This window comes from Fonsecaea multimorphosa (genome assembly GCF_000836435.1).
Source record: "Fonsecaea multimorphosa CBS 102226 unplaced genomic scaffold supercont1.9, whole genome shotgun sequence".
Taxonomy (NCBI): Eukaryota; Fungi; Ascomycota; class Eurotiomycetes; order Chaetothyriales; family Herpotrichiellaceae; genus Fonsecaea; species Fonsecaea multimorphosa.
The window spans coordinates 475,309-499,898 of NW_015971643.1; the positions used below are offsets into that span (position 1 = coordinate 475,309).

At 53.5% G+C, this 24,590-nt stretch overlaps 8 protein-coding genes across 8 annotated transcripts; 2 read left to right on the forward strand and 6 right to left on the reverse strand.

Moving 5' to 3' along the window:
* Nucleotides 1–2,600: 2,600 nt before the first annotated feature.
* Z520_05338 (uncharacterized protein) lies at nt 2,601–3,149 on the reverse strand (the record flags this gene model as incomplete). The annotated part of the gene is made up of 2 exons (XM_016775841.1): nt 2,601–2,695; nt 2,759–3,149. The coding sequence occupies 2 exons, from the start codon at nt 3,147–3,149 to the stop codon at nt 2,601–2,603; spliced, it is 486 nt and encodes a 161-aa protein (XP_016633000.1).
* A 1,028-nt stretch (nt 3,150–4,177) lies between these two features.
* Nucleotides 4,178–5,566, forward strand: Z520_05339 (uncharacterized protein; the record flags this gene model as incomplete). Its single annotated transcript, XM_016775842.1, has 2 exons — nt 4,178–4,265; nt 4,320–5,566. The coding sequence occupies 2 exons, from the start codon at nt 4,178–4,180 to the stop codon at nt 5,564–5,566; spliced, it is 1,335 nt and encodes a 444-aa protein (XP_016633001.1).
* Nucleotides 5,567–6,674: 1,108 nt separating this feature from the next.
* On the reverse strand, nt 6,675–8,305 carry Z520_05340 (uncharacterized protein; the record flags this gene model as incomplete). The annotated part of the gene is made up of 2 exons (XM_016775843.1): nt 6,675–7,926; nt 8,013–8,305. The coding sequence occupies 2 exons, from the start codon at nt 8,303–8,305 to the stop codon at nt 6,675–6,677; spliced, it is 1,545 nt and encodes a 514-aa protein (XP_016633002.1).
* A 1,083-nt stretch (nt 8,306–9,388) lies between these two features.
* Nucleotides 9,389–10,702, reverse strand: Z520_05341 (uncharacterized protein; the record flags this gene model as incomplete). The annotated part of the gene is made up of 1 exon (XM_016775844.1): nt 9,389–10,702. The coding sequence occupies one exon, from the start codon at nt 10,700–10,702 to the stop codon at nt 9,389–9,391; it is 1,314 nt and encodes a 437-aa protein (XP_016633003.1).
* Nucleotides 10,703–11,906: 1,204 nt separating this feature from the next.
* On the forward strand, nt 11,907–13,478 carry Z520_05342 (uncharacterized protein; the record flags this gene model as incomplete). Its single annotated transcript, XM_016775845.1, has 2 exons — nt 11,907–13,164; nt 13,279–13,478. The coding sequence occupies 2 exons, from the start codon at nt 11,907–11,909 to the stop codon at nt 13,476–13,478; spliced, it is 1,458 nt and encodes a 485-aa protein (XP_016633004.1).
* An 811-nt stretch (nt 13,479–14,289) lies between these two features.
* On the reverse strand, nt 14,290–15,911 carry Z520_05343 (uncharacterized protein; the record flags this gene model as incomplete). The annotated part of the gene is made up of 2 exons (XM_016775846.1): nt 14,290–15,684; nt 15,894–15,911. The coding sequence occupies 2 exons, from the start codon at nt 15,909–15,911 to the stop codon at nt 14,290–14,292; spliced, it is 1,413 nt and encodes a 470-aa protein (XP_016633005.1).
* Nucleotides 15,912–16,758: 847 nt separating this feature from the next.
* Z520_05344 (uncharacterized protein) lies at nt 16,759–20,544 on the reverse strand (the record flags this gene model as incomplete). The annotated part of the gene is made up of 1 exon (XM_016775847.1): nt 16,759–20,544. One exon carries the CDS (start codon nt 20,542–20,544, stop codon nt 16,759–16,761), a length of 3,786 nt encoding a protein of 1,261 aa, XP_016633006.1.
* A 1,085-nt stretch (nt 20,545–21,629) lies between these two features.
* Z520_05345 (uncharacterized protein) lies at nt 21,630–23,429 on the reverse strand (the record flags this gene model as incomplete). Its single annotated transcript, XM_016775848.1, has 3 exons — nt 21,630–23,099; nt 23,159–23,315; nt 23,374–23,429. The coding sequence occupies 3 exons, from the start codon at nt 23,427–23,429 to the stop codon at nt 21,630–21,632; spliced, it is 1,683 nt and encodes a 560-aa protein (XP_016633007.1).
* Between the last annotated feature and the right edge of the window lie 1,161 nt (nt 23,430–24,590).

Sequence of the window (24,590 nt, forward strand, 5' to 3'; positions counted from 1 at the left end):
CTTGTGATCGAGCTAGCCTTGCGCGGACGACCAATGCATAGTGAGGATTCCAATTTTCGTTGAAGCAGTTTCACATCTCGGTTCCCTCATGCATTTGTGAAGCTCTGGTGGCAGGATTTGCGGAAGAACCCACGCTGCAGTGTGACGAACTGGTTAGCTTGCATAACAGCTGTCAAGACCGCTTTGCTGCGTCGATCCTATCAGTCCAAGAGAAGTATTCCACAGCATCAGATTCTGCGGATGACACACATCCAACCAGCCACCGATCCAGAGGGCCTGTTTTAGGTGCTCGTAAACTTGATGAAACCTAATCTTGCACCATGTGAACGAACTTTTCACCCGTTACAAGTTTGAGGCACTGTCGCAAATGCATATTGCTGCTAATCCGCAAGGGACTGAAAGCGAACACCCGACGGGCAATCATCCAAACTCCCTAGCCATGGCTGTCAGCCTCATCATTGCAAATTTGTGAAGTGCTAGCTTGGGGGCAGTAGAGGCGACTGAAACACGACCAACAATCCCCAAGAATCGGTTGATTAGGGGGTTTCGATGAATCCAGGACTTGCATCTCAGACGCAATTTGGGATTCTCTGGAACTGCAAGAGTCGACGTAGTCAAATTCGAACCCAAACGTGTGTTCGAAGCGCGGTGTAGTTTGTCAAAGAGTGGTGGGGCAGCGCAGGGTAAAGTGAACCATCTGGGTGTGGAATGAGGCTCGGGTTGAAAGGATCCGCCAAAACCTCTACTGGGCTCGGTTCCAAGGTTGTCCAGTCTAATCAGCAGCTCACCGAGACACGAGCGCAGTCCAAGCTGCCACCCACGCTTGTGTGTGCGGCTATATTGTTCTCGGCTTCGGCAGAGCACTGACATGTACATCCCTTCGAAAGACGAACTCTTATATTCTGTCGACATCGATGATAGATTCACACTGAAAGTGACCTAGTAATCGCAAACACCTTGAACGCGAGTCGAGGAATTTTACTACAGCAAACTAGCAACAAGTTTCGTGCTCGACTGTTATGTAGAGAGGGGATTGCAAAATTTTCTAGAGAAGTTTCTCCTCAAACGCGCCTGCATTCTAACGACCCAGCAAACCACAGAAACGGCCTGCGTTCGATGATTTTGCCAACATCCACAGAAGTCCCCCAGAAACCACTGCCAAACCCGACTCCACCGCAATGACCTAGTTTCCATCTTCACATTTTAGATTTCAAACCCTCAATACAACATTTCATCGACTAGAAGAATCAGATTGGTTCATCTGTGATCGCGTATTATTTTCAAACCTTTTCTGTAATACTGAAATCAATTTTCTCGACACATCCCGCTCCAGCCTGGATATTTGCCATTTTGCCATGCTTGTCCAGTAATGTCACACCGCACCCTTGACTCGTAGACTTTTCCGCCTCTGGGTGCCGTGCGTCTGGAAGAGGTTCTTCTTGGGGCACTGTGCTCGATTCGATTGGGGCTAAGGCGAAAGTCTTAGAACTTGTACCATGGCTGAATCAGCATGGGTAAAAACGGAGCTGCTTACTTGTACCTCCATGATTCCGTGGAGATCTTCTCTTTGGAATCCGTCGACCAGATGAGGCCTTCCTAATTCTGGGGCCCGGCATAATAGACACTATACAATTACAGGAGGTGATGAGTGGAGAAAACGCCGACAGTATGCAGCAAGGATGGAGAAGAGAAAATCGTTCGAAAGAGGATTCAGACGCGTCGTATCTATACTAGAAGCGAAACACACACGTGCCCACGTGATGTGTTTCTCGAGTCTTCCTCATTCACGGCACTCGTGAAACTGCCCGTGGCACCAATATTTGACCTGACAGCCAGCTGCGACAGCTCTGCGCCGAGGAAGAGTTTCAAACAACCCATTTTCTTGACCTGACACTGGCCGACAAGTTTCGCAAGAAGAAGTTGTCCACACAACCAATGGGCGAGTGGTCTAGGGGCCAATGGGCATTGAGTCAGATTTAGGGCTTGCCTTGGGCAACCGGGAAACCAACCACCACGCAGTCCAGACATTGCAGGTGAAACCCCCACGGGTTTGTGCCTACCCATCACTTGCGGACATCTTTGGCCAAGGGTCACAGGGCTGGGTGCGTGGCACCACAGGCAACTAGGCCCGTTCGAGAAGCTGAAACAATTGCTTCATGCGCGCGCTCTTTTGTCTGTGCTGCTTTCATGTTTTTGACCGTGCTTCTTGCTCTCACCCTGCGCATTTTGCTGCTGTTAGAGAATGGGAAATTGGATATCGGCCGGTGGTGGCAGTCCCTACAGTTGTTGAGTTGTCCACTGCATGTCAAGAGGACCAGCACAAGTTGACCGAGACTGGCGAGAAAATGAAGGCCCTAGGTTTCGCTTTATGCTATAGAGAGCCTTGTAAAACGGCTCCATTGATCCCGCAGTTATTAGGGAGGGTTTTGATCCAAAGGCTTCAGGCAAGGATTACACGTTTTTCAAGCCATTGATGAATTCAGTGGCTGGGCTGCTTTACCTAGTTGTCTCCTTTATATCATTCTAGTACCAAATGCTCTAATGAGCAGTCTGCCCTTGAATAGACTAGGACGTTCTCAACATCAAGATACAATATGTGTCTAGGCAAAACCCGGCACAGGCTCCCCAATCTCGAGTGTCTCGTAACCAATCATGATGAAAGCGTCCTCGCGATTCGTGAACTTCTGTTCATCGGCTGCAGAGGCACAGTGTTAGCGACAAGAAACGGTCGTGATAGAGATAAGAGGTCGTTCTTCACCAGCAAGTGCATTGACAATATTCTCCTGGCTTACGTGCTGGACATAGTTATCGACACTTTCTATCCATATCTCAACGATGCCATCGAATGGAAGGACCGGGAGGCCCATGACTTTCTCCTGGTTTTGGTATTCGGGAAGGGCGTGGAACTGCTCGATGCCCCCCAAAAAACCCAAATTAGCTGGAGCCCTTCTCTCATCCTTTTGGGGGCGCAGGAGTGAAATAATTCTTGCCTGGGTGTATCGTTTGCAGAGTTGGAGATAACCAGGAAGGCTTCGAACCACGTCGGCGTGTATCCCGGACCAATGGGCGTGAAACTCTTCGCTCGAAGTGCCAGGTTTCCTTTTGATAAAGATCGAGACCCGTATGTACGGCTGCCGTCCTGCTGACATCGTGATGTAAAGCTCCTTGTCAATGGGAGATATCTGAAACGAGTACTCGTACTTATACTAAGCAATATCACAACAGATTGCGTTTCGCTTCATGCTGCTGGAGCATGCCAGTAGAGGTGGGCTCGTCAATCCAGAGTAGGCAGGGCTCATACTTGAATATAAACCTCAGTCCTCGCCCCGCTTCTCCAGGAATTCCCAGGTCTTCAATACCCCGGAAATCGTGCCACCCACGGTCCGGAGTTCGGCATCCAGAGGACCACGAGTGGTCGTCCCGAAGTCTGCATGTTGCCCTGATTTCTGTTACCGGAGCACATCAAGAGAGTGTCGGGAGGTCAATCTCGGGGCGTCTTCGGTTGGACTGGAGAAAATATCAGATTGGGTTCGGTGTAGCTTCGGGCAATGACGGTGTCAACCTTGGTCCAGATCAATATGTGTGTGGAAGATTCTATTTCATAGCTATGCCGAGCTACCCAGGATTCTACCCTGGTGCGAAGCCCTATGCCGCAATTCGAGGTACTTTCAGACGTCTCTGGCGCAAGGCTGAAGAGAACAGGAGTCTCACAGCGACAGAACGAACAATTACAAAACAATTCCATATCCTCAGCCGAGATTTCTCTTCTCTTACGATGACATGCCTGTGGTAGTGTAGCACCAGGACAGTGTGCCATAGACTAGGTCGATGATTTGTGCTGATGCGTTTTGTCGTGCAGTGTTGCTCAGGGCGGCGCAGCCTCGTGTCCGAATTTGGCTATCAAGGCTATCTCACATTTTTTCCTCCATGGCACTTCCGAACTTCAGCCGCAGGATACGCATCGCGCGACTTCAAAGGAGAGTTTATCTTCAGAAAATAGTTTGTTGACCTCGCACGCTCCCTCTCTGCTTGCTTCTTTGACCAACTGAAATGGCCTTCATTCCAGCATTACAAGGGACCCACTGAAGATCCATCTCTCATGTATCTTCCCTCACATTCTCGAGCCCGCGGGGACATCGTTTACCTCTTCCCATAATCCTGCGGAAGAGATATCATCATGTCCGCCGCCGCTGGTACCGTTCGGGCAGCAGCACCGGCCTTTCTCACTCGTTCTCTGATATTTACTCCTTCTCACCTAAGTCACCGTGCGGGCAAATTCTCTCGTCACGATCCAGCCCTTGCTTACCGTGTCTTTCTAGACCTCCACCAAAATATCCAACGAAGCCTCGATCCTTACAGATTCAACGCCAGGAATCTGCACTCGTCGCCGCGGCGTCCAGCCACCGTCCCTGCCTCCTCCTCCGCTGATATGTCTGACTCGGCCATTCCGCACATTTCACTACACATCGCGGCGTCTTCGAGCGGGAAAGGCCGAAAATACCGTCCGGAATTGAGCACGTACGAGTACGTGCCGAGTGACGACGACGGGCTAGGCCTGCAACATGGCTCGACGCTCGAAGAGAAGAGGATCCGACGGCCCGATAGTGGACAAGATGCATACTTTGTCGCTCGTGTTGGAAAGGACCCGAACACCACAGCTTTCGCAATAGCGGACGGCGTCGGTGGCTGGACGGAGCATGGAATCGACCCAGCAGACTTCTCCCACGGCATGTGTAGCTACATGGCAGAGACGTCCCTTTCATGGTCATCAAACGAGCGGCTCAGTCCTAAACAACTCCTCGAGCTGGGCTACGAGAAAACAATAAGGGATCCAGCAATCCACGCAGGAGGAACAACCGCCTGTGTTGCGGTGACAGAAGGAGACGGCCGCATGCGAATCGCAAATCTGGGCGATTCGGGTTTCCTACAGTTGCGATTGGGGACGGTGCATCATTACTCCAACCCGCAGACACACGCTTTCAATACTCCCTACCAGATGAGCCTCACCCCGCCCGAGATTCTGGCTCAAGCGATGATCTTCGGCGGCTTGCCTCTGAACGACAAACCCGACCGTGCCGATCTAGCGGACCACATGCTCCGGCACGGCGACGTCCTTGTGCTGGCCACGGACGGTGTGTGGGACAACCTCAACTCCCAGGACATATTGTCCATCGTGTCTCTGCACATGCGCACCACGGGTGCCTGGTTGCGGTCCAAGGACCAAGGGTATATCGTCTCGCCCGTGCTCTCCGAGCTCGTGGACCACAGCCTAGCCCCTCACAAGCACAAGCTCCGAATCTCGGACACGGTCGACAGCTCTATCCAACAACTGCCGCTCGCGACGGGCACTTTGCAGAGCGTTCTGGCCGCGGCAATCGTCGGGGAAGCAAAGAACGCCAGCCTCAACACGAAGCGAGATGGTCCTTTTGCCAAGGAGATGCAGAAGCAGTTCCCCTACGACGCTTGGCACGGTGGGAAAGTAGACGACATTGCTGTCCTGGTTGTCGTGGCCGTGGATGAGAACAAGACCAAGGACGACACGCGGAAGCTGAAGCCGAAGCTATGAAACAATGTTTTCCTCTGAAAGAAAGTACGAATAAGGGACACTAGGAAGCTGAAGTCGCCGAAGCTATGAAACAAGTGTTTCCTCTGGAAGAGAGTATGACCTCCTACTGCACCGGCCAGTTTTCGAGAAAGCTCAATAACTCCCAACCCGGTCACGCAGACAGCCACACATTGCACCACCCAGCGACTCCAACATTTATTACACATTTCAGCTTACCGTCCATCCATCCACCTTTACACAAAAATTCGACCACGAACACTTCACAATCGCCGGATACCCTAACGGTCCAGACGTGACGGTATGTATAAGTAGGAAGCAGCACCATTTTGCTGTAAGGGGCACGAGTCCCCCTTCGACATTAAAATTCTTGCACTTCTTTTCCCCACCGGTTCTGCTCACGCTGATGCTGTTTACTTCAGCATCGCTTTTCTAGCCCAGACATGGTTGGTTGGTTGGTTGGTTGGTTGGTTGGTTGATTGGGAGCGAGCGAGCCAGCGGTCGGTTCAGCATGTGATATCTGTTATGTATATGTCTAACTTTGTACTTGGATAGAGATAGAGATTATTAGAAAATGATACCCGTATGTATGACTACATACACTGGAAAGTTTTGCTTTTTCAATGTATTGACAAATTTCCATTTCAGTTTTTGGAGCGTTTTGAGCGTGAACGGCTCAGGGGCGACAAGCATATAGGTATGTGTGAAGACTGCGCCTACCGACCTAACCAAACGATGCTGGTGGACAATTTGATCCAACATCCTCCCCTATGCGATGCAATCCATCCTCTGTCGCATCAGACATAGATTGTAGTAGAAATCCCCACGACTCATATCTCAATCGAATATGTTACCTCGTACCGGTTCGTGCTTCATCACTATCGTCACCACAGTCTCCCCTTATGACGATGGGCCCGGTGGGATATGGGCTCCTTGTTCCCCTCCTTGAATAAAACGGGCAATACAAACCCCTAGACCCCAAAAGTAAAAGTAGAGAAAGCCAATAATTGGGTCCAGTCTCCCAAAACACTCAAAATCCGGCATGCCGTCCTGCGCAACGGTCTCCTTTTCCTCTCCTGTTTCATTATGAGATAGCTGAGGCATCACTCCTTCAAGCATTAGCTCTGACCCGGATGCCAACATTAAATCCCAGAGGCTTTCTGAGGAAGCCCTCCCTTGTCTGCAACGGGCCCTCGTGCTCATCTCTGAACTCAAAGTTCCTGAAGATCGACGCGACCATGCACTTCAGTTCCATTTCGGCGACGTTCCTGCCGACACAGGCTCTGGGCCCGACGGAGAAGGGAATGAACGCCTCCTTTTGTCGCGGCGTCAGTCGCTTTTCAGACCAGCGCTCGGGGACGAATTCGTCGGCGTCTGCACCCCATATCTCCTTGGAGTGGTGGATCGTGTATGAGGGGACGGACAGGGCAGTGCCGGGAGGGAAAGTGTAACCAAGGATTTCGACGGGTTTGGGATTGGGGTTCTCGGGCGTTGGCATGGGAGTGAGACGGGGGAGGCCGAGCGAGGAGGTGGAGTGAATGCGCATGGTCTCGTTAATTACCCACTGCACATACTCGAGGTCCCTAACCTGCTCGTACTGGGGAACACCGGGGCCGATGTTTGCGTCAAGTTCCTTTTGCAATTTCTCAATGACACCTGGGGTGCGTACGACATAGTACAAGATTGCACAGGCCGTATTGGATGTGGTATCGGATCCAGCAATGAGTTGCGTGAGGGCCTCGGCGGTCAACTCTTCGCGCCCAAGTTTCGCGCCGTTCGCGTCTTTGCCTTCCATGAGACGGGCAAGGAGGTCCACTCGGTCGGTGTTAGGATTCTCCAATCGCTGCTGGACTCGGGCAATGGCGATGCCTGCAAGGTTCTCCACCGCTTCGACGCCTCGGCTGAAGAATGGGTCGGGGAGGTATTTTGCGTAGGGTTTCAGTTGCGGGAGGCATCCCAATGTGCCTGACACCTCACCTCGACGATTCAGGACTTCAATTGCTGGGGCCGTAGTTGGGGGAGCGTCTGGGGACTTGCGAATTTCTGCGATATCCTTTTCCTTCTCCAGCATGCCGAATGGCTGTCCAAATGCAAGGTCGCCAATGATGTCGAAGGCGAGGTAGTTGAACCAGTTCAAGGAATCAATTGACGCATAGCCGGTTTGCGGGTTGCTCTTGTTGTTAGAGAGGTTTCTCCATTTTTGGACAAACAGCTCCAAGTTGGCGTGGATGTACTGTTCGAATTGGCCAATGGACTTGGCGGAGAAGGTGTGAGAGACGACTTTGCGCTTGCGAGTGTGCTCTGCCCTGTCACGAGTGTTGAACAGGCCGCGGCGGATGGACACGAAGGCGTCGTAGTATTCACTTTGAAGTTGATGTGTTAGAATGTCATTGAAGCAAAGGCCTTGGGGCGAGTGAGGTTGTTGATCGAGAAGCAGCTACCGACTTACCTCTTCAGGAATCCATTGCCATGGCCATAGATGATATTGATGGCGCTGTCATCCGCGATCGAGACATGGTTCGGCTGAATCCGCACAACCTTGCCGTATTTCTTGTGCAGTTCGTCGACAGCCTTATATCTCCGTCCGCGCCGGCATTGATACATCAACCACAAATTTGAAAGGGCGGCCGGCAGAGGGCCAGGAACCTTCATGAGAGACCAGTTCCGGAGATATGGAAGGAGGAAGTAAAGGACTGGAAGGAGGAGAAGCGCCCATGGCGATACGAGCGACGTCACAAACATTCTGCCGGGTCTGTTCAAGTGTTGCTAACAGGTCCAAGCGTGGTCAAGGAAACAGTATCGGTGCAAACAAGACGAGGAGTGAGGGATGTTGAATCTTGTAGCCAGCAGAGGAGTGAGCACAAGGTTATATAACCCCCAGCAGTGACGTTGAGAGATCGAACAGTCTAGAGGCAAAACCCGAGACCGAAATGCATACTGCAAGCAGGATCAGTCAGGCGCAGGAGCAGTATTGGTGCCCACACAACAGGAGCGAGTCGGCCGAAGTCTGAATGGCGGCGATGGTAGACGGGTCGAAGATGTGAAGAACGGATGTTGAAGTCGGGAAGTGAAAGCTGAGAAATGCTGGCATGTGATTGGCTAAGCTGCTGGACTCGTCTTAAGTAAGGCATCATAGTGCTTAGCAGGTACCCGCGGCTCCCAGCAGCCCCCCAGGAGCCCCCCAGGAGCCCCCCAGCACCCCCCGAGCAGCGCCCAGAGCGGCCGCCTGTGCCTACTAGGTAGCGAGCAGGTACCCCGCCATTGTTCCGCCAAACCGGGGAGGGCAGGTAATAATCACCCCCACTCGTGTTGGCCTCTGTTCCCAAGTCCCTCGTACAGTGATTCTCGCCATTCGTTCTTTCGCGTCGCCGTGCTTCGTCTCCAAAAGTCCTCATCCGATGGCCAACACCCAGTCCATCCACTCCACAAATAGCTGCCTTTGTTCTAGCTTATCTGCGCCCCAATCTTTCGGATGGAGGTCCCACGGGTGATTCGGCCATGGGGCGAGGGCGTGGCGGCATCGCCGTTCAGAAAGGTTCTCCCGCTCGTGCCTCCATGCCCATAATGTACATACCGTGTTTCATACCCTTCGACTTTCTTTTGACGCAACACTGTCAAGTGTATTGATCTCCTCGGCACGAGCAATCCCCTTGAAGCACGTGAATCTCATCAAGCCGAGAACAGCCGATGGCTCACATTGTACGGCTTACGTTTAGAGCCTTGCGAGAGACATTATCATGCCATGTGCGTCCAAAGGGAGGAGCACGCGTAAGGTGTCAGATCGGGAGTATCAATGCACCATACGTTCGGCGGCAAGCTCCTGTATCATATAGTCAGCCTGCTGTTTTCGGCGGGTGAATCAGCTGTTAATAACGGGTTTGGAGCCTTGCTTACAGGAAAATTCTCACTAATTCCTGCGGCACATCGCTCCACATCTTCAACCAGACCTTGTACTCCCTGGTCCCATTCTCGAAGATCGCGTAGTGGCCCTCTCAGCGCAACACCTGGAACAGTCTCGAAATGGATGACACCAGCTATCTGATCGATTTCGCCCCTCAGCCTCCCCTGCTCCATCATTTTGGCGGCATAATCTTCGGCTTTTTCAGCGGCAGTCTCGTCCTTACCATCCTTGAGACCAAGTAACTGCGCAAGCGCTGCCGTGGTGATATTGGTGTAGAGCCGGCTGGTAGCAAGGAGATTGTGCTCAATGACAGCCTTACTCAATACGGTGCTCCCATCGGCGGTTTTGGCGAGCTGGTGAGGTGCTAGGGTTGCCGCGAATGCCTCCACTTCTGCCGCTGACAACAAACGATCCAGATACATATTCTCAAGGATGCCATACTCCTCCGTTTCCGAGGATCTCTCATCCTTGTACAACTTGGCCAGAGTCCGGCTTCTTTGGGGCCCGGCGGGAGCGAGAATGGCAGTCTTGATTGCTGCAGAGAGAGCTCGTCTTTTTTCTTCGTCATCGATCATGGTGTTGGAAGACACATTGAGATACTCGGCGGACGCATTGAGGAAATCTCGGCGAGAATCCAAGATACGAGCCTGGCATAACTGATAGTGCAGTCTCAGGTCTGGGCTGTCCTTCAAAACTTGAGCCGCAGGGGCCGAGTTCTTGATCTTGTTCAAGGCGGTTTCGGCTGCCACAGTGTCATCGTCCTCCAAATAATACCGTACAATGCGAATCCATATCTCGACCTTAGCTCGATCAGAGACCTGGCGCTGGGTAGTGTCGAGGTGAACGCCTTGTAATGCTTTTGCAGCCGCGGTGTATTCCTCTTCAGCTTCGTATCCATCTGCTAGGATCTCTCTGACTCTTGCATCCTGCTCTTCATAGGAAGCCAACTGCGGCTGTAAGGCTTCAGTGACATGTGACCCAACCTTGATCTTGACCTCGGGCGGAGCAGATGCGAGTCGGTCGATGAGCGTAGCCACAAGAGGACGGATAGTGATGATTCCGAGGGAAGAGGAGATCAACGAGTCGAAGTAGGCATTCAAGTCGGCCCCGTAGTCCTCGGGCGATGCGGACGGCGCACTCGTCAATTGGGCGAGAAGGTCACTGTACTTTTGGTTTCTGGACGCAGCAGGACTGGCCGCAATCGACTGCAGAGCAGCAGTGAGTTCTGGAGAGACCATCTTCCGAAAACGATCGCCCTCTACAGCGGGATGACGAGAGATGTCCTCAGTTATGGGAACTGAACAGCATACATAACCTGTACGAGGTACAGGAGTGACAGGGTGCATATCAAGGTGCAGCCGCCGCAGCGGGCCTTCAATTCATGGTTTCGTCACGTGGCGCTTATCGATAAGCTACATGACAGATCCCGGCAGCCTTGGCAGCGACGCAGACTTGGCAGATCAATGGCAGGCTGTCGATATTATGAGCAAGGCTTTACTTTTCCTTAGTTCTCTTCTACTTTTTAGCCAGCGGGACAACCATCGGTCCGCTTGCCTCTCACCTTGCGGCCGAGTTCCGCATTTCCTCTCATGGATTGCTTATGATTGGCCTAATCGCTCTATTCTGTGGCGCCGTTGATAGCCACCCAATCAGACGAGGGACGGAGCTGACAACGATTACAATCTCGCCCACAAAGGGCACAGGGCTGAGAATTCTTTCCATTTCCTCCGAGTCGTTTGGAGTTATGGAATTACTCTATTTTGCAGAATCTATACGGAGTACACGTCTACTAGCCCCATTTTATGCGAATGCGCTAACGCAAATGATTGGGTGCGAAAGAACTGTGCGTGTCAGGTGCAGCATAACTAGGTAAGGATGATAACGTTGAGCCACATTTTAGACAGACTGTGGCCGTTGAGAAGGCTACAAGGACCCGCATGACAACTTCCCAACTCAGAAAATCGCGGAATTGTCGCCTTCTGCAGCCCAGCTGGCCAGAATGTTACGACTTTGGCAATGCTCTTACTGGTCAGTCCGCTCCAGCACGAGGTGTTGTCTGCAACCTTGGAACCTCGGTTCTGGTGGAACGCCTCCGTTCTCAGACTCCATATGGCCAGAGACGTCGAGGCCAGAGTCCCGAGAAAACCCCCCTACCCTTTTCGATCACTTACTGTCCTTTCTCTCTCGGGAAAGACAGGCGCTGCGCAGACACTCCCACTGTGCTTGCTGGTAAAAGTTCTAGTGCTGACAGCTGGAAGAGCTATTGTGACCTTCGGTGACTACACACATCCGTGTATCTTGTCTCAGTCAAGGCATGACCCCGAAAGCGAAAGAAGATATAAAGCAGCAGATTTGCCTGCAACAAAATGCAGAAGCTCTATTCAATTCTCCTCAGATCTTTCTGCCGTATCCTAGCAGTTCGACAGCTCCTCCTTAATCAAAATGGTTCTTTCTTCTGAGGAATACAACAGCACGCTCTACATCAACGGTGCCTTTGTCCCTTCGAAAGGCTCGGACCGGCTGACTCTGACCAACCCTTGGGATGAATCTGTCGTCGCAGAAGACATCCATGTCGCCAACAGTGCGGATGTCGACGCCGCGGTCGCTGCCTCGGTTACGGCAGTGAAGAAGGGACCGTGGAAAAGCTTCACAGGCGCCCAGCGTGCAGCATGTATGCTCAAATTTGCCGACCTGGTGGAGCAAAATATCGACAAGCTTGCGCGTCTGGAGTCTCTGCCCACGGGCCGTCCGTTTTCCATGATCAAGCACTTTGACCTCCCTCACATGGTCTCTGTGTATCGCTACTATGCAGGCTGGGCAGACAAAATCCCTGGCAAAACATTCCCCGAGGACAACGGCACGTATAAGATCGTTCGCTACGAGCCTGTGGGCGTGTGTGCGGGGATCGCCTCCTGGAACGCCACCTTCCTCTATGTCGGCTGGAAGATAGCGCCGGCCCTGGCCGCGGGTTGCTCGTTCATTTTCAAGGCATCCGAGAAATCACCGTTGGGGGTCCTTGGTCTTGCCCCTCTTTACAAAGAAGCAGGCTTTCCAGATGGGGTGGTTCAATTCTTGACCGGCGAGCGAGACACTGGCGCCCTACTAGCGTCGCACATGGACATCGCGAAGATCAGCTTCACCGGCTCGATCGGGGGCGGTAAGGCTGTACAACAAGCGGCATTGAAGTCGAACATGAAGCGCGTGACCCTCGAGCTGGGCGGCAAATCGCCGGCCATTGTTTTCAACGACGCGCCGATCGAGGCTGCGGTCGGAGGCGTGGGACAAGGCTTCCTCGTCAATTCCGGGCAGATCTGCGTGGCGGCATCCCGGGTCCTCGTCCAGGAGGACATTGCGCCCAAGTTCGAAGCGGCTCTCAAGGAGCAGTTCGAGGCCGTTTCCGCCGGCATGGGCCCCAACCCGCTGGAGCCCACGACAATGCATGGTCCAGTGGTCGACAAGGCCCAATACGACCGCGTCATGGGCTATATCGATATCGGCAAGGACGATGCAAAGTTGCTCACGGGCGGGTCCCGCAAGGGCGACAAGGGATGCCTGATCGAGCCGACCATCTTTGTCAATCCCAAGTCGGGAAGTCGGATTTGGGACGAAGAGATCTTTGGACCGGTCATGAGCATCAAAACGTTCAAGACGGAAGAGGAGGCAATTGAGTTGGCAAATGAGTCGACGTACGGGTTGGCCTGTAAGTTCCGTTCTCCATATCCTTTTCCCTTTCCCTTTGACCCTTATCTCTTCCCGTCGCCGACTGTGCTCCCCGCCACGTTGTCTCGTGAGAAACTGACGCTCCGTCAACTAGCGGCAATCTACACCACCTCGCTCACCCGCGGCCTCCGCGTCGCCTCGGCGCTCGAGACCGGCGGCGTCTCCATCAACAGCCCCTTTTTGCCCGAGGTCCAGTCCCCCTTCGGCGGCGTCAAGCAATCCGGCAGCGGCCGTGAGCTGGGCGAAGAAGGCCTCAAGGCGTACCTAGAGCCCAAGCAGATTAACATCAAGTAAGTTTCTCCAACTCCGATTTCCTTTCTTCTCCCCTTTCCTCGTTTCGAATGGACACAACAAACAACGTCCATTTCCGGCTTCGAATCCGAAATTACGACGTGTTGTTACGGTTGGAGTCCCTTTCTTCCTTTCTTCTGCAGGATGGGTTTGACTGACCGTTGTGCCTGCGTGCATGAAGCATGAAAGTATAAGTGGACCCAAAACCCGAAGTCAAACGATTGATACGACTGTGAGCAAGCGTAAGCCCCAACTGAACCGTATACGATCAGAGCGCCACGACCGGATCAGTCAGCTGCAGAGCATATCAATTATCACTTAGAGACCTATAGCTTCGCCGAGAAATACGATGTTTGGGTGGCGACTACAGTGGAGCTATGGAAAGCAATTTTTCGATTCAAGGTAGCCTGTCCATTCGATCATTACAAACAACGACGCGTATTCGTTTCTGTCGCAGATGGTGTATGCCTCCCTTCAATCTGAGATTGCCTTCTCATGGGACTGGTCCGTTGTGCGTTTTACTGCAGGTTCCCATGCACGTAAGCATGCCCCCGTTCTCGCAGTGAGAAATGCATGCACGAGACCCGAATAGTATATGCAAGACCCCGGTATAGGTACCTACCTACCTACCTAGTAGGTATACCCTCTGCATCCTCGTGAAGGGCTGTCTCAGACGGGCAAAACTTTCAACCCGGACCAACCCCAATCCAACCCGACTCGACTCATACTCATCGCATCTCACCTAATCGCGTTCGTACACGTCACTCACAAAGCTGTCTCTCTCTCTCTGTCTCTCTCTCTCATAGACTGTGACTCAAACTCCCCTCAACGGCAACCCCAACTTCTCGTAGGTGGCATCAATCATCTCCATGACGCGAACACTCTCGGCCATATCGACCCAAGGGCCATGATACCCGCTCTCACCGCGGCGAACCATGCTGACAAACGCCTCGAGCTGCCAGCGGTAGGTGGTCCACCAGTCTTTGCCGGCACCACCCTCGTCGTCCCTGAATTCACGGTTATCCCAAAGCGGCCCGCCGCTGAACTGCTTGAGGATGGTCTGCTTGCCTCTTTTGACAATCCCCCGCGTGGCCGGGTCGCGCGTGACGGGCACGACGGCGATCTTGTGCGACAGCCAGGGACCCATGAAGTTCTCGTAGACGATCTCGGCGCGCTCGCACTGGATGGTGACGGTGGGCGTGCCGGCGGCCCAGAGCTTGGGGATCAGGCCGAGGAGTTTCGGCTGCGAGAGGTCCGCGGTCAGGGTTGCGTGGATTTCCGCGGGGGCCGCGGGTGATGATGCGCTGCCGGTCCCGGTGCCGGTGGCGGTAGTGGTAGCGGTAGTGGTAGTGGTACTGGTGCCAGCGGACGGGTACGGGTTCGGGTCCTTGATGCGGAGGGTAGTCGAGACGGCTTCGTCGACCAGCGGGTCGGACTGGTTCAGGCGGGCTTTGGCCTCGAGGACCTCGAATGTGAGGTCCGGGTGCGCGACGTCGCGGGCGGCAAAGTACGCGGCGGCGCTAAACACGTAGGTGAGATCCATGCAGCACCCGCCGGCAAGGCCGTATTTGAAGCGGATGTCGTCTTTCTTGATGACGCCGCCGGGGATGACGGCGCGGGCGTCGACGGACAGCACGCGGCCGTGCTCGCCGCTCAACAGCAGCTGCTTGACCACATGGGCGCTGGGGTGGAACCGCCAATGGAAGGCCTCGAGCACGACCTTGCCGGCGCGGGCGGCGGCGTCGCGGATCTCGCGCGTCTGCTGCGCGTTGGACGCGATGGGCTTCTCGACCAGCACGTGCTTGCCGCGCTGCAGCGCCTTGAGCGCCCACTCGTGGTGCAGCCCGTTCGGGAGCGGGATGTAGACGGCGTCGACGTCGTCGGCGTCCAGCAACGCCGCGTACGAGCCGTACGCCTTGCACGCCGTCTTGCTGGGGAGAAACCGACTGTTGCTGGCGATCTGGGCCTCGGCGCGCCGTTTGTCCCGCGCCGCGACCCCCGTGATCACCACGCCCGGGTGTGTCGACACTGGGTCCCAGATGGCCGTGTAGTTGATGGCCGCGGCCGAGAGGATGCCGATGCGCAGGAGAGGCGACCCCTGCTGTGCTGACGAAGAGGTCGAGGCAGATAGCGCCGCGGTTTTCTCGCGCAGGACATCCCGCTTGACCGCGTTGACCTTGTTCCACCAGTTGTGGAAGCCCAGGATGTACTAAAGAATCAGAACAGCCTCAGTCAATGTCAATGTCAATCTCCTGGTCACGCTGCCTTGGCCCCCTCTTTACCCTCTGCTTTCCGCATGATCTCCCAGAGGCGAACAAGAGTGTTCAAACACGATGGAATAAATTGAGGCGAAATGGAATGAAACATGGCATTATACGGAACAATACGATACAACACAGAATATGCCTAGGCACATACCTCGACGACCCAAGACATTGCGCAAGACCAATATCACCCTCCTCAGAAACGTTTCCTTTGCACAAACGGCTTGATGCTGGGGTGTCGAAAGCTCGACTTGCGCATGCTGTTGCGAGCTGGAAAAAAAGATGACCAGTGTTAGAATAATCACGCCAACAGGATGAAAGAAAAAAAAAAGTATCGTCTCCTATTTCTAGATATTTATTTTTCCTTGTTCAAGTGTTTTATGTAGCTGCCTGGCAGGCCTTAGGTACCTAGTAAGTGATCAAATCACCAGTAATGACTACCTCGTAATTATGTGCAACCGAGTTCCCATCGAGATCGAAAGCTTGCAGGTGGTTTGTGAGCTTAGCGGCACCAATGGGCCGCGGGAAACCTCTTGAGTCTTTCAACCGTTTGCTCCCAGGCCGGCCGGCCTGTGGCGCTTAAAGTCGCATGGACCTGTGCTGGGACTGCAGATGGATTTTCCCCGCCCTGTTCAACCATCCCCTTCTACGCTTCTGCTCCTCATACAAGTGGGAAGCATGTATCTCTAGGTTCTGCCGAAGGGGGAGTATCTCAAGCTGGGGCAATTCATATCTATCTACAGGGAGGTAATATGCGGGACCCTAACCTGTTGAGGAAAGAGGACTGGCCCCCATGGATCAGGCGGGAAGACTGTTGCCCCGAAACCATATCGGAGCCGCCGTGTCAAGAAGACCAGACAAGGGGAAGCCCGCGAGCATGGAGTCAACATCGCGTTAACTGCCTGACTCAAAATTTGCCAACAAGCAACCACTTTTGGAGAAGTCTAATGTCTAGTACAGAGAATATGAGAAGGAGAGGAGAGCCAGGGACCTCGTCCCTACGTTCAAGACCATCCCTCTTACGCCCTGTCTAGCGACTGCGCCAAACACATGTCGTAGTAACGGCCCTTCAACTGCTGCAACTCGGTGTGCGTCCCCATCTCCGCGATCTTGCCATTCGCAATCACAAATATCACGTCAGCCTCGCGGATGGTCGACAAGCGGTGCGCCACCGCAATCGTCGTCCGGGACATGGCCGCCTCGTCCAGAGCAGCCTGCACCAGCTTTTCCGACAAGGTGTCTAGAGCACTGGTGGCCTCGTCCAGCAGGAGGAGTTTGGGGTTCCGGATCAGGGCTCTCGCGATGGCAATGCGCTGTCGCTGCCCGCCCGAGAGCTGCGTGCCTCGAGACCCGCACGGCGTGTCAAACCCTTCGGGCAGCGAAATCACAAAGTCGAGAGCGTTGGCTTTCCGACATGCTTCGCGGATCTGTTCCTCCGAGGGTTCGAAGTCGAGGCCGAGAGAAACATTCTCACTCACAGACCCCTGGTACAAGGTGGGTTCCTGTTGCACGAGAGACATGTGTCCACGGTAGAGCCGGGGCGTCATGACCGCAATGTCCTTGTGGGAGAAACAGATTCGGCCCGAGGTTGGGTCATAGAATCTTTCGAGGAGCGCAACCAGCGTTGACTTGCCGCAGCCGGATGCTCCCACGAAAGCGGCAAATTGCCCCGGCTTGATGCTCATAGAGATGCCTCGAATGACCCGCGAGGTCTCTCTTTGACGGTAGCGGAACTCGACATCCTCAAGATCAACTGGTCCATCTCCTTCGGGCCCATTGGCTTGGTTGGTGTCCGTCTCCCTGATCGTCGGTTGTAAGGTCCTCAGCCACAGTATATAGTTGGCCGCGCTTCGTGCTTTAGTGATGGACGTGGTATACCCAAAGAATTCGCCCGCTGCTTGCCCTGCGAAGAGAACCCCGATGAAGATGGTATAGAACTGTCCTGTGGTATACTCCCCTGACGCCAACAGGCGACTCCCGTACCAGAAACCCAGTGCCATGGCCAGAAACACGATGGACTGCGACAGGGAGAACCAGAACATGGTCCACACTAATGCCCGGGTCGACTTCAGGACCATATTGCTGAGCATCTGCGAGTATTCCTCCAGGATATGGGTTTCAAGCGTCAAGGAAGCCACAGTTCTGATCGACGACACAGCTTCGTTGGCCAGCCCGGCACTTTCTGCAAATTTGTCCCCGACGTCCGCCTCAAGCTTCGTTTCCAGCCGTATGCGAAGATAACCAGACAGCAGCAGTGGTGGGAGTGCCCCAAATACCACAACCAGACCCAGCTTCCAACCATAAGCCAAGGCCAAAATACTGCTAGACACCACGTTAACACACACAATCAAGATGAGCATGATGTTGAACGCAATCAGCTCTTGTAGTTGGTTTGGAAGTGTAGAGAGCTTCGAGGTCAAGGCGCCTGACGTGTTGTCCGGAAGGTCGAAAAACTCAATGTCCTGCTCAAGGACACGTTTGAACATCTCCGTGCGATATCGGTGAGTGACTGTCTGTGCGATGATGTTACAGATCCACCCGATGGTAAAATAAGCTACCAGGTTTCCAATCGCGACGACGAAGAACATTAATGAATAGAAATCTGCTCGATCTCGGGCTTGCTTGCCAGTCAACTGGAAGATAGTCAGGAGCTTGGAAAAGAGAACAGCCTGGGCTGGGTAGGTGCCGCCGCCAATGAAGCAAGCCACAGTCGTCACCATGAAGCACCAGTACAACGACTTCTGCTCATAGAACATGATGAAAATGCATCGCAAGAGTGAATAGTCGAGAGTGCCGATGGATTTCGTCTGCCCTTCCGCGTCACCTCCATTAGATGTCGCTGCGGTCAAGGTCCGTTGGATCGCTAGTCGGTCCCCTTTCACATCAAGTGTCTCTTTCTCACTCAAAAGCTTGCTAGCCTCGTGCTGTTCTGCGGCACCAAGATCTTGAGCGCGCACCAGACCTGCATAGTGACCGTCCAGATCGATCAGCTGTTGATGGGTGCCTTGTTCGACTATCCGTCCATAGGACATGACGGCGATATTGTCGGCTGCCTTCACAGTGGCCAATTTGTGTGCAATGACCAACGTCGTTCGGTCCTCTGACACCCGATTCAAGGCATCCTGCACAAGTCGCTCGGCCTTCGGGTCAAGAGCGCTCGTGGCCTCGTCGAGAAGAAGGATCTTGGGGTCTGAAATGATGCTGCGAGCAATGGCAATTCGCTGTCTTTGACCTCCACTGAGTGTCCCGGCCCGTTCACCCACTTGGGTGTCGTACCCTTCGGGAAGTTCATTGATGAAGTCATCAGCATTACTGGCTTTGCAGGCTTCTCGGACCAATTCCATCTGTTTATCGTGGGGAAGGTTTCGTTGCTCGTCGAGAAACCCCTTAGCGACATTCTCAAAGACCGTTCCGCGGAATAACACTGGCTCTTGTTGCACAAGACGAATCTGGCTTCTCAACCATTTGACGTTGTATTCATCCAACTCTATTCCGTCAAGAGTAATATGACCTGCAGTGGGGAGATACCACCGTTCAAGAAGCCCGACAAGTGTGCTTTTCCCACAACCCGACGCTCCTACTAGAGCCGTGGTCTTACCGGCGGGAATACTAATGGTCAATCCACGCAGAACCTGAGCCGCTGGGCGGGATGGGTAAGCAAACTCCAAGCCCGTAATTTCGATGTGGCCTCCACATGAGGATGGCTGGACACCGGCAGGGTTGAGAGGATCCAGCAGTGATGGCTTGTCGACGACGCTGAACAGTTCTGAAGCAGCGGATGACGCGTTGGTAATAGCTTGCATTTGTGGTGCGATACTTGAAACCGCCGTTGCAGCAATTGTCACCGATAGCACAACCGTGAAGACTTCGCCAACATTTGCAATTTCCCCGCTTTGATACATTCGGAATCCTTGCCAGAATGAGAGGGCAATGGCCGAGTACACGCAGAAATACTGAGTGGAGAAAAGGACACCATAGTTGGGAGACTTCTTGTTTCCTTCTTTGTGGGCCTTTTGGAGGAAGGCGTCGTATCCCTGGACCATTTTCTTCTGTGCGTAGAAGGCGTGGACTGTTCGAATGGACGACAGCACCTCCTCAGCCAGGACAGCTGCTCGAGAGTAGACGCGGACGATTCTGGCCTCCTGCACTGCGTCGATGGCTATGCAGACAGCGGTGGCGAGAAAAATCGCAGGGATGACGGACATGGTGATCAAGGCCAATTTCCATTGCCTGGCCAAAGCCACGACGAAGGAAGACAAAAACATGGAAAGCCCTACGACGACGAAGACCAATTTCTCAGCAATGCCCGTCTGGATCCGATTTCCATTGGTGGTGACCTGAGTGGCCGTCGCTCCATTGGTCCGACTATCGAAATGCCAGATTTCCTGCCGCAGAGTGGCTTGAAGAAATGCCTTCCGAAAAGAACGGGTCGTCCGTACCGCGGAGACGCTGATTGCCCCCGTGGCGATATAGGTCGCGCCGAGTTTGCCAACGAAGAGGTAGATGAACCAAAGGACGAAATGGTCGACATCATCCCTGAATTGTTGCGGTGTTGACCTGCCACTGGCGAAATTGTTGAATTTGGTTGTAAACGTGCCAAACACCAGGGACATCAAGGGAAGTGCGGCGCCAGAGGCAATGGCGAAGGTACATGCGATAGCATTCAGGAGCCAGTCATAGCGGTCTGCGTATTGAAAGATGCGAAAATAGTCTTTGATGCCGCCTTCAGCCTGCTTCTCAGCTTGACGGGTCGCTGATTCGGAGCCATTTTGGCTTGAAGGCAGTTTTTCTGCCTCGCTCGACATCAAGGATCGTGGACGTTGAAGAGAGTCCTTCCAACTAGCGGCACTCCATGGACTATTTGCAGTATCCTGCGTGTGTGGAACAGTCGTGTAAATGTCTTATATACAGAATCATGGCGGATCAGGTCGCAATGAAATGGTATTGCCCAGACTGCTGCCTGGGCTTGAACTCTGGACACGGGGACGCGACTTTAGCGAGAAATGGTACAGCATCTTGGGACAATTTCTAGCGGTAACTTTGAGGGACTGCCTAGGTGTGATAGGGCGACAATACGCGAAAGGCGATGTCAAAGACGTCAAGACTTTGGTTTGGCCAGCTTTCATGTCGTCCGCGGGCGCCGTTCTACTTTCCGGTTCGGTCCCGGTTCCGGACGCCGGGTCCCGAGTCTCGAGTCTCTGAGAGCAACGTCTCCTTGTCAACCAAACCGACGGCGACGACACCACGAAAACGAGCGATAAATCCAGGAAAAGAGTCATTCAAATTTATTCTCCTCTCTCATCACTCAGAATCATTCCATCTACGGGTACCGTCTCCCTTTGACCGCCTATTTCGATCAGCCCAAGGTGGCTTCGCCAAAGGTAGCCTTCTCCAAATAGCAATAAATCCATTTCACATCCCTCCAACACATTGGAATCCGAAGGACGCAGCTCCTTTCCACTGAGATCTCAATCAAGTCTTCAACGTCCTAGATGTCACGCTGTGCCCAGCATAGTACTTGGTAGCCATAGCCATAAACACCGTGAGCCTGAACCATAGGCCAACTTGAACCCTCCCGGCTACACCCAAGTTTGTGTTGTGTGAGAGCACTGCTCTGAAAACCCCCAAACGCCCACCCGCTATGCCAGTACAGATTGACCACACATTCTGACATCGCTATCAAAGACTTCAAGCAACCAACAGTAAATATATTCTGCGATCAAACTGAAGGGATGGGATTCGGGAAAACATGCGGCCGTAACAAGTCGTAAAGTTGTTTTTCTTCTTTTCTTTGGTGATTTTGGGCTTTGTGGTGTTATAGAGGCCTGGGTAAGCCTGTCAAAGGCAAATTCGGTCGGAATTCCTTTGTCATATACACGTCGAGTCTGGATCAACTCGCACCGGTCTTGACTTTCTTAGCATCTCCCTCTTTTTCCGCCAGATCAACGCTCCCCTTCCTCTTTTCTCCATTCGCTTGCTCACTCGCCGCTTCTCGGGCTGCATCTCTGCTTCCAAATCCCAACCCTCTTGCATCTGCCGGTGTTGGAAACACGAGAGGGCTTGGTAAAACAGCCGACATTCGGTCCCACTCAGTAAAGAAATTGCTCGGACTCGGCAGTAGATCGTTATTCATATACCGACTTGGCAGGGCAGATATGGGCGTCTCGATATTGTTTCGATTGTCATTGTACGCATCGCGGTTTGCATTCGATGTAGGCGGTGGGGGCCGAGCAAACGGATTTGGTGGTCCAGATGCTCCCGCCGACATTACTGCAGAAGCGCTCGGCGAAGGTGGCGGCAAGACAATATGATCAGAGCCTCTGGCTGGGTTTGCTGACGGATTGGCCGACTGTGATGGCGACCCTCCGGCGGCCGACTCGTTGTCTTCTGCTTCCGAGGGTATCTGAAGGTTCAGTTTCGGTCGAGCACCAGATTTCGATCCTGACGTGTTAGTTCTAGTGGGCGGTGCAAATTCCGGAACAGTAGTTTGTGGCCGACCTCCTTGCGAACTGGGTCGAGGGATGGTTGGGGCTGTTGTACTCCGAGGTGGAGGTTTGACGTCTGGCGCCTCCTCTTCCTTCTTCAGCTGAGGTTTAGGATCGGGGGCACCAAAGAAATGCTGCATCAAGACCGAGCCTCCTTCGTCGATCGGAGTGAAAATACTTCTCGATTTGGAAGACAGGTGTTTTGGTTGAGGTGGTGTGGCTTGCTCCGGTGGCCGAAGATTTAACTGTTCCGGTTGAGGTGAGACGCGAGCTTCTGCTTGGGGTGGAGGCTGAAGACTGGGTTGAGAAGCCGGAGGCGGCTGCGAATGTCGTCTCTGTTCCTGAAGGTAAGGCTGGTGCGCTTGCTGCATCTGTTGGTGCGATTGTGGAAGTGGTGGCGGTGGTTGCGGTGGTTGCTGCTGGGGTGGAAATGGCTGAAATTGAGGCTGAGGGGAAGGCTGAGGAGGGACAGGCGGCGTCGCTTGAGGGTTGTAGATGGGTGGATTCGGAACATATGCAAATCCATTCTGTGGTGGGGGAGGAGTGGGATGAGGATGTTGCATGGGAACCAAGTTGGAACTCGTCCGGCGGATCATGTTCTGAGAGGGCGGCCTCGATATCATGTGAGGAGGTTGCGGCGTGCCGTGACGAGGCTGGAACATGCCGTTGGGCATTGGAGGTGAGACGGAAGCCATGGGTTGTTGAATGTGCGCAAAAGAGTTGTGGTGTTGTAGTTGGGGAGGAAGATGTTGGGGTGGCAGCGAGTCTTCGCGGGCGTGCGCAGGTTGATCTTCATCCTCGTCCTCATCGTCGTCGTCCTCCCCACCCTTGTTCTTGAAATCGCCAGGGCCTTTGTGTTCGTGGGGTGCACCATACTAAGGGCAACATGTCAGCAACGAAAGTCATCCTCCCTTGTTCAGGACTCTCAACCCACATATTGATATCTCCGCAATGTTTCATTGATATCGCCCGACGAAAACTCGTAAAGCTTCTTGTTGTGACCAAAGATGATGACTGCGACATCGACCGAACACAGGACGGAGAGTTCGTAGGCCTTCTTGAAGAGGCCGCCTTTGCGCTTGAGAAATGTCCTGCCCCGGAGAATCAGCGGACAGAGCAACATCAGCAATGACAATCACCACAACTCACACTGAACGATTACGATCATCCTTGATAGCTCGGATCTCAATCTTCCTCCGACCCATGGTTGTTTATATGTTTCTCGTCTCTTGCATATGCCGATGACCCAAATACACCTCCTCGTCTGCTGGGGTTGAGTTCGTCAAAGGCCAGCTGCACCAAGGCCACTTTGCGGCGAAGGGAAATTGGCTTGAAAGAAAGCCCGAATCCCGGATGAGGAATTGTGTATATTTAACAAAGAAGCACCCGAGGTGTCTTTGTTCCTTGTCGACCAAGTATCCGACCCAAGGGAGCACGGATGCGGTTCGGTGGACGTAGACTGGGACTTGGAGGCACCTGTTTGTCCCGGTCGCGACAATGACCGCAGAACAGAGAACAACGGGTGCAATGGCGGTTTGGGACAAGCAACGGCAAAAGTAATTGTAACTCAAGACTGGTGCTGTGGCTTGCTAATTGAGGCTCACACGGATTGCATCGTGGATTGGCTCGATGGCGTCTGTTAAGCGTGTAATGGAAGCGTGAACGTGCAAGGTGGATATGGGATGCTAAAGATAGAATGGAAGAAAGAAGGGTCGAAAAAAATCAGGCGAGGGAGAAGTTGGGAAGGGAAGTGCAGGCCGCAGACGCAAGGTGCAAGGTGCAAGGTGGGTGCAGCCTGCAGCTGCAGCCGAAAGCCCGTTGTAAGTTGCCGACGCCCACTCGAGTTTGGGGGGCTCGAGGGCTGGGCACTGGGCACTGGGCAGTACAGAGCAGGCGAGGAGGCCAACGACACCCACCACTGGCGGCTGTCGGCGGCAGTTTTCCTAACTGGAGGTCCCTGTAGCAGCTTAGCAGCCTGCCCAGCTAGGCAAAAACCAACAGTAATTAGGTCGAGAGACCCGGGAATGGGCAAACCTAGTGGCTTACTCGTACCTACTGCCTGGAAATCCCCGAAACTCAAGCGGCGAAGAGCCTTGCCGCCTTATTGCCCCCGTTACTCCGCTTGGATTCCTTTGGGGGTGGGTTTAGACGGGCTTATTGCGAGTATTGAGGCTGGTGCCAGGTAAACATGCCCCCCTTCCCCGAGATATGTGCGTTGATGGGCGGTAAACGGGCCAGAACATGCCTTGCAGTATCCCTTAGCTGTCTCTCTACATTAATTCTATAAACCTGAGGTACCTAGGTACCTAGGGAGGAAGAGAATCGGCCTTCCCTGTCCAAGTCATTTCGCTGTTCCCATTCCCAAC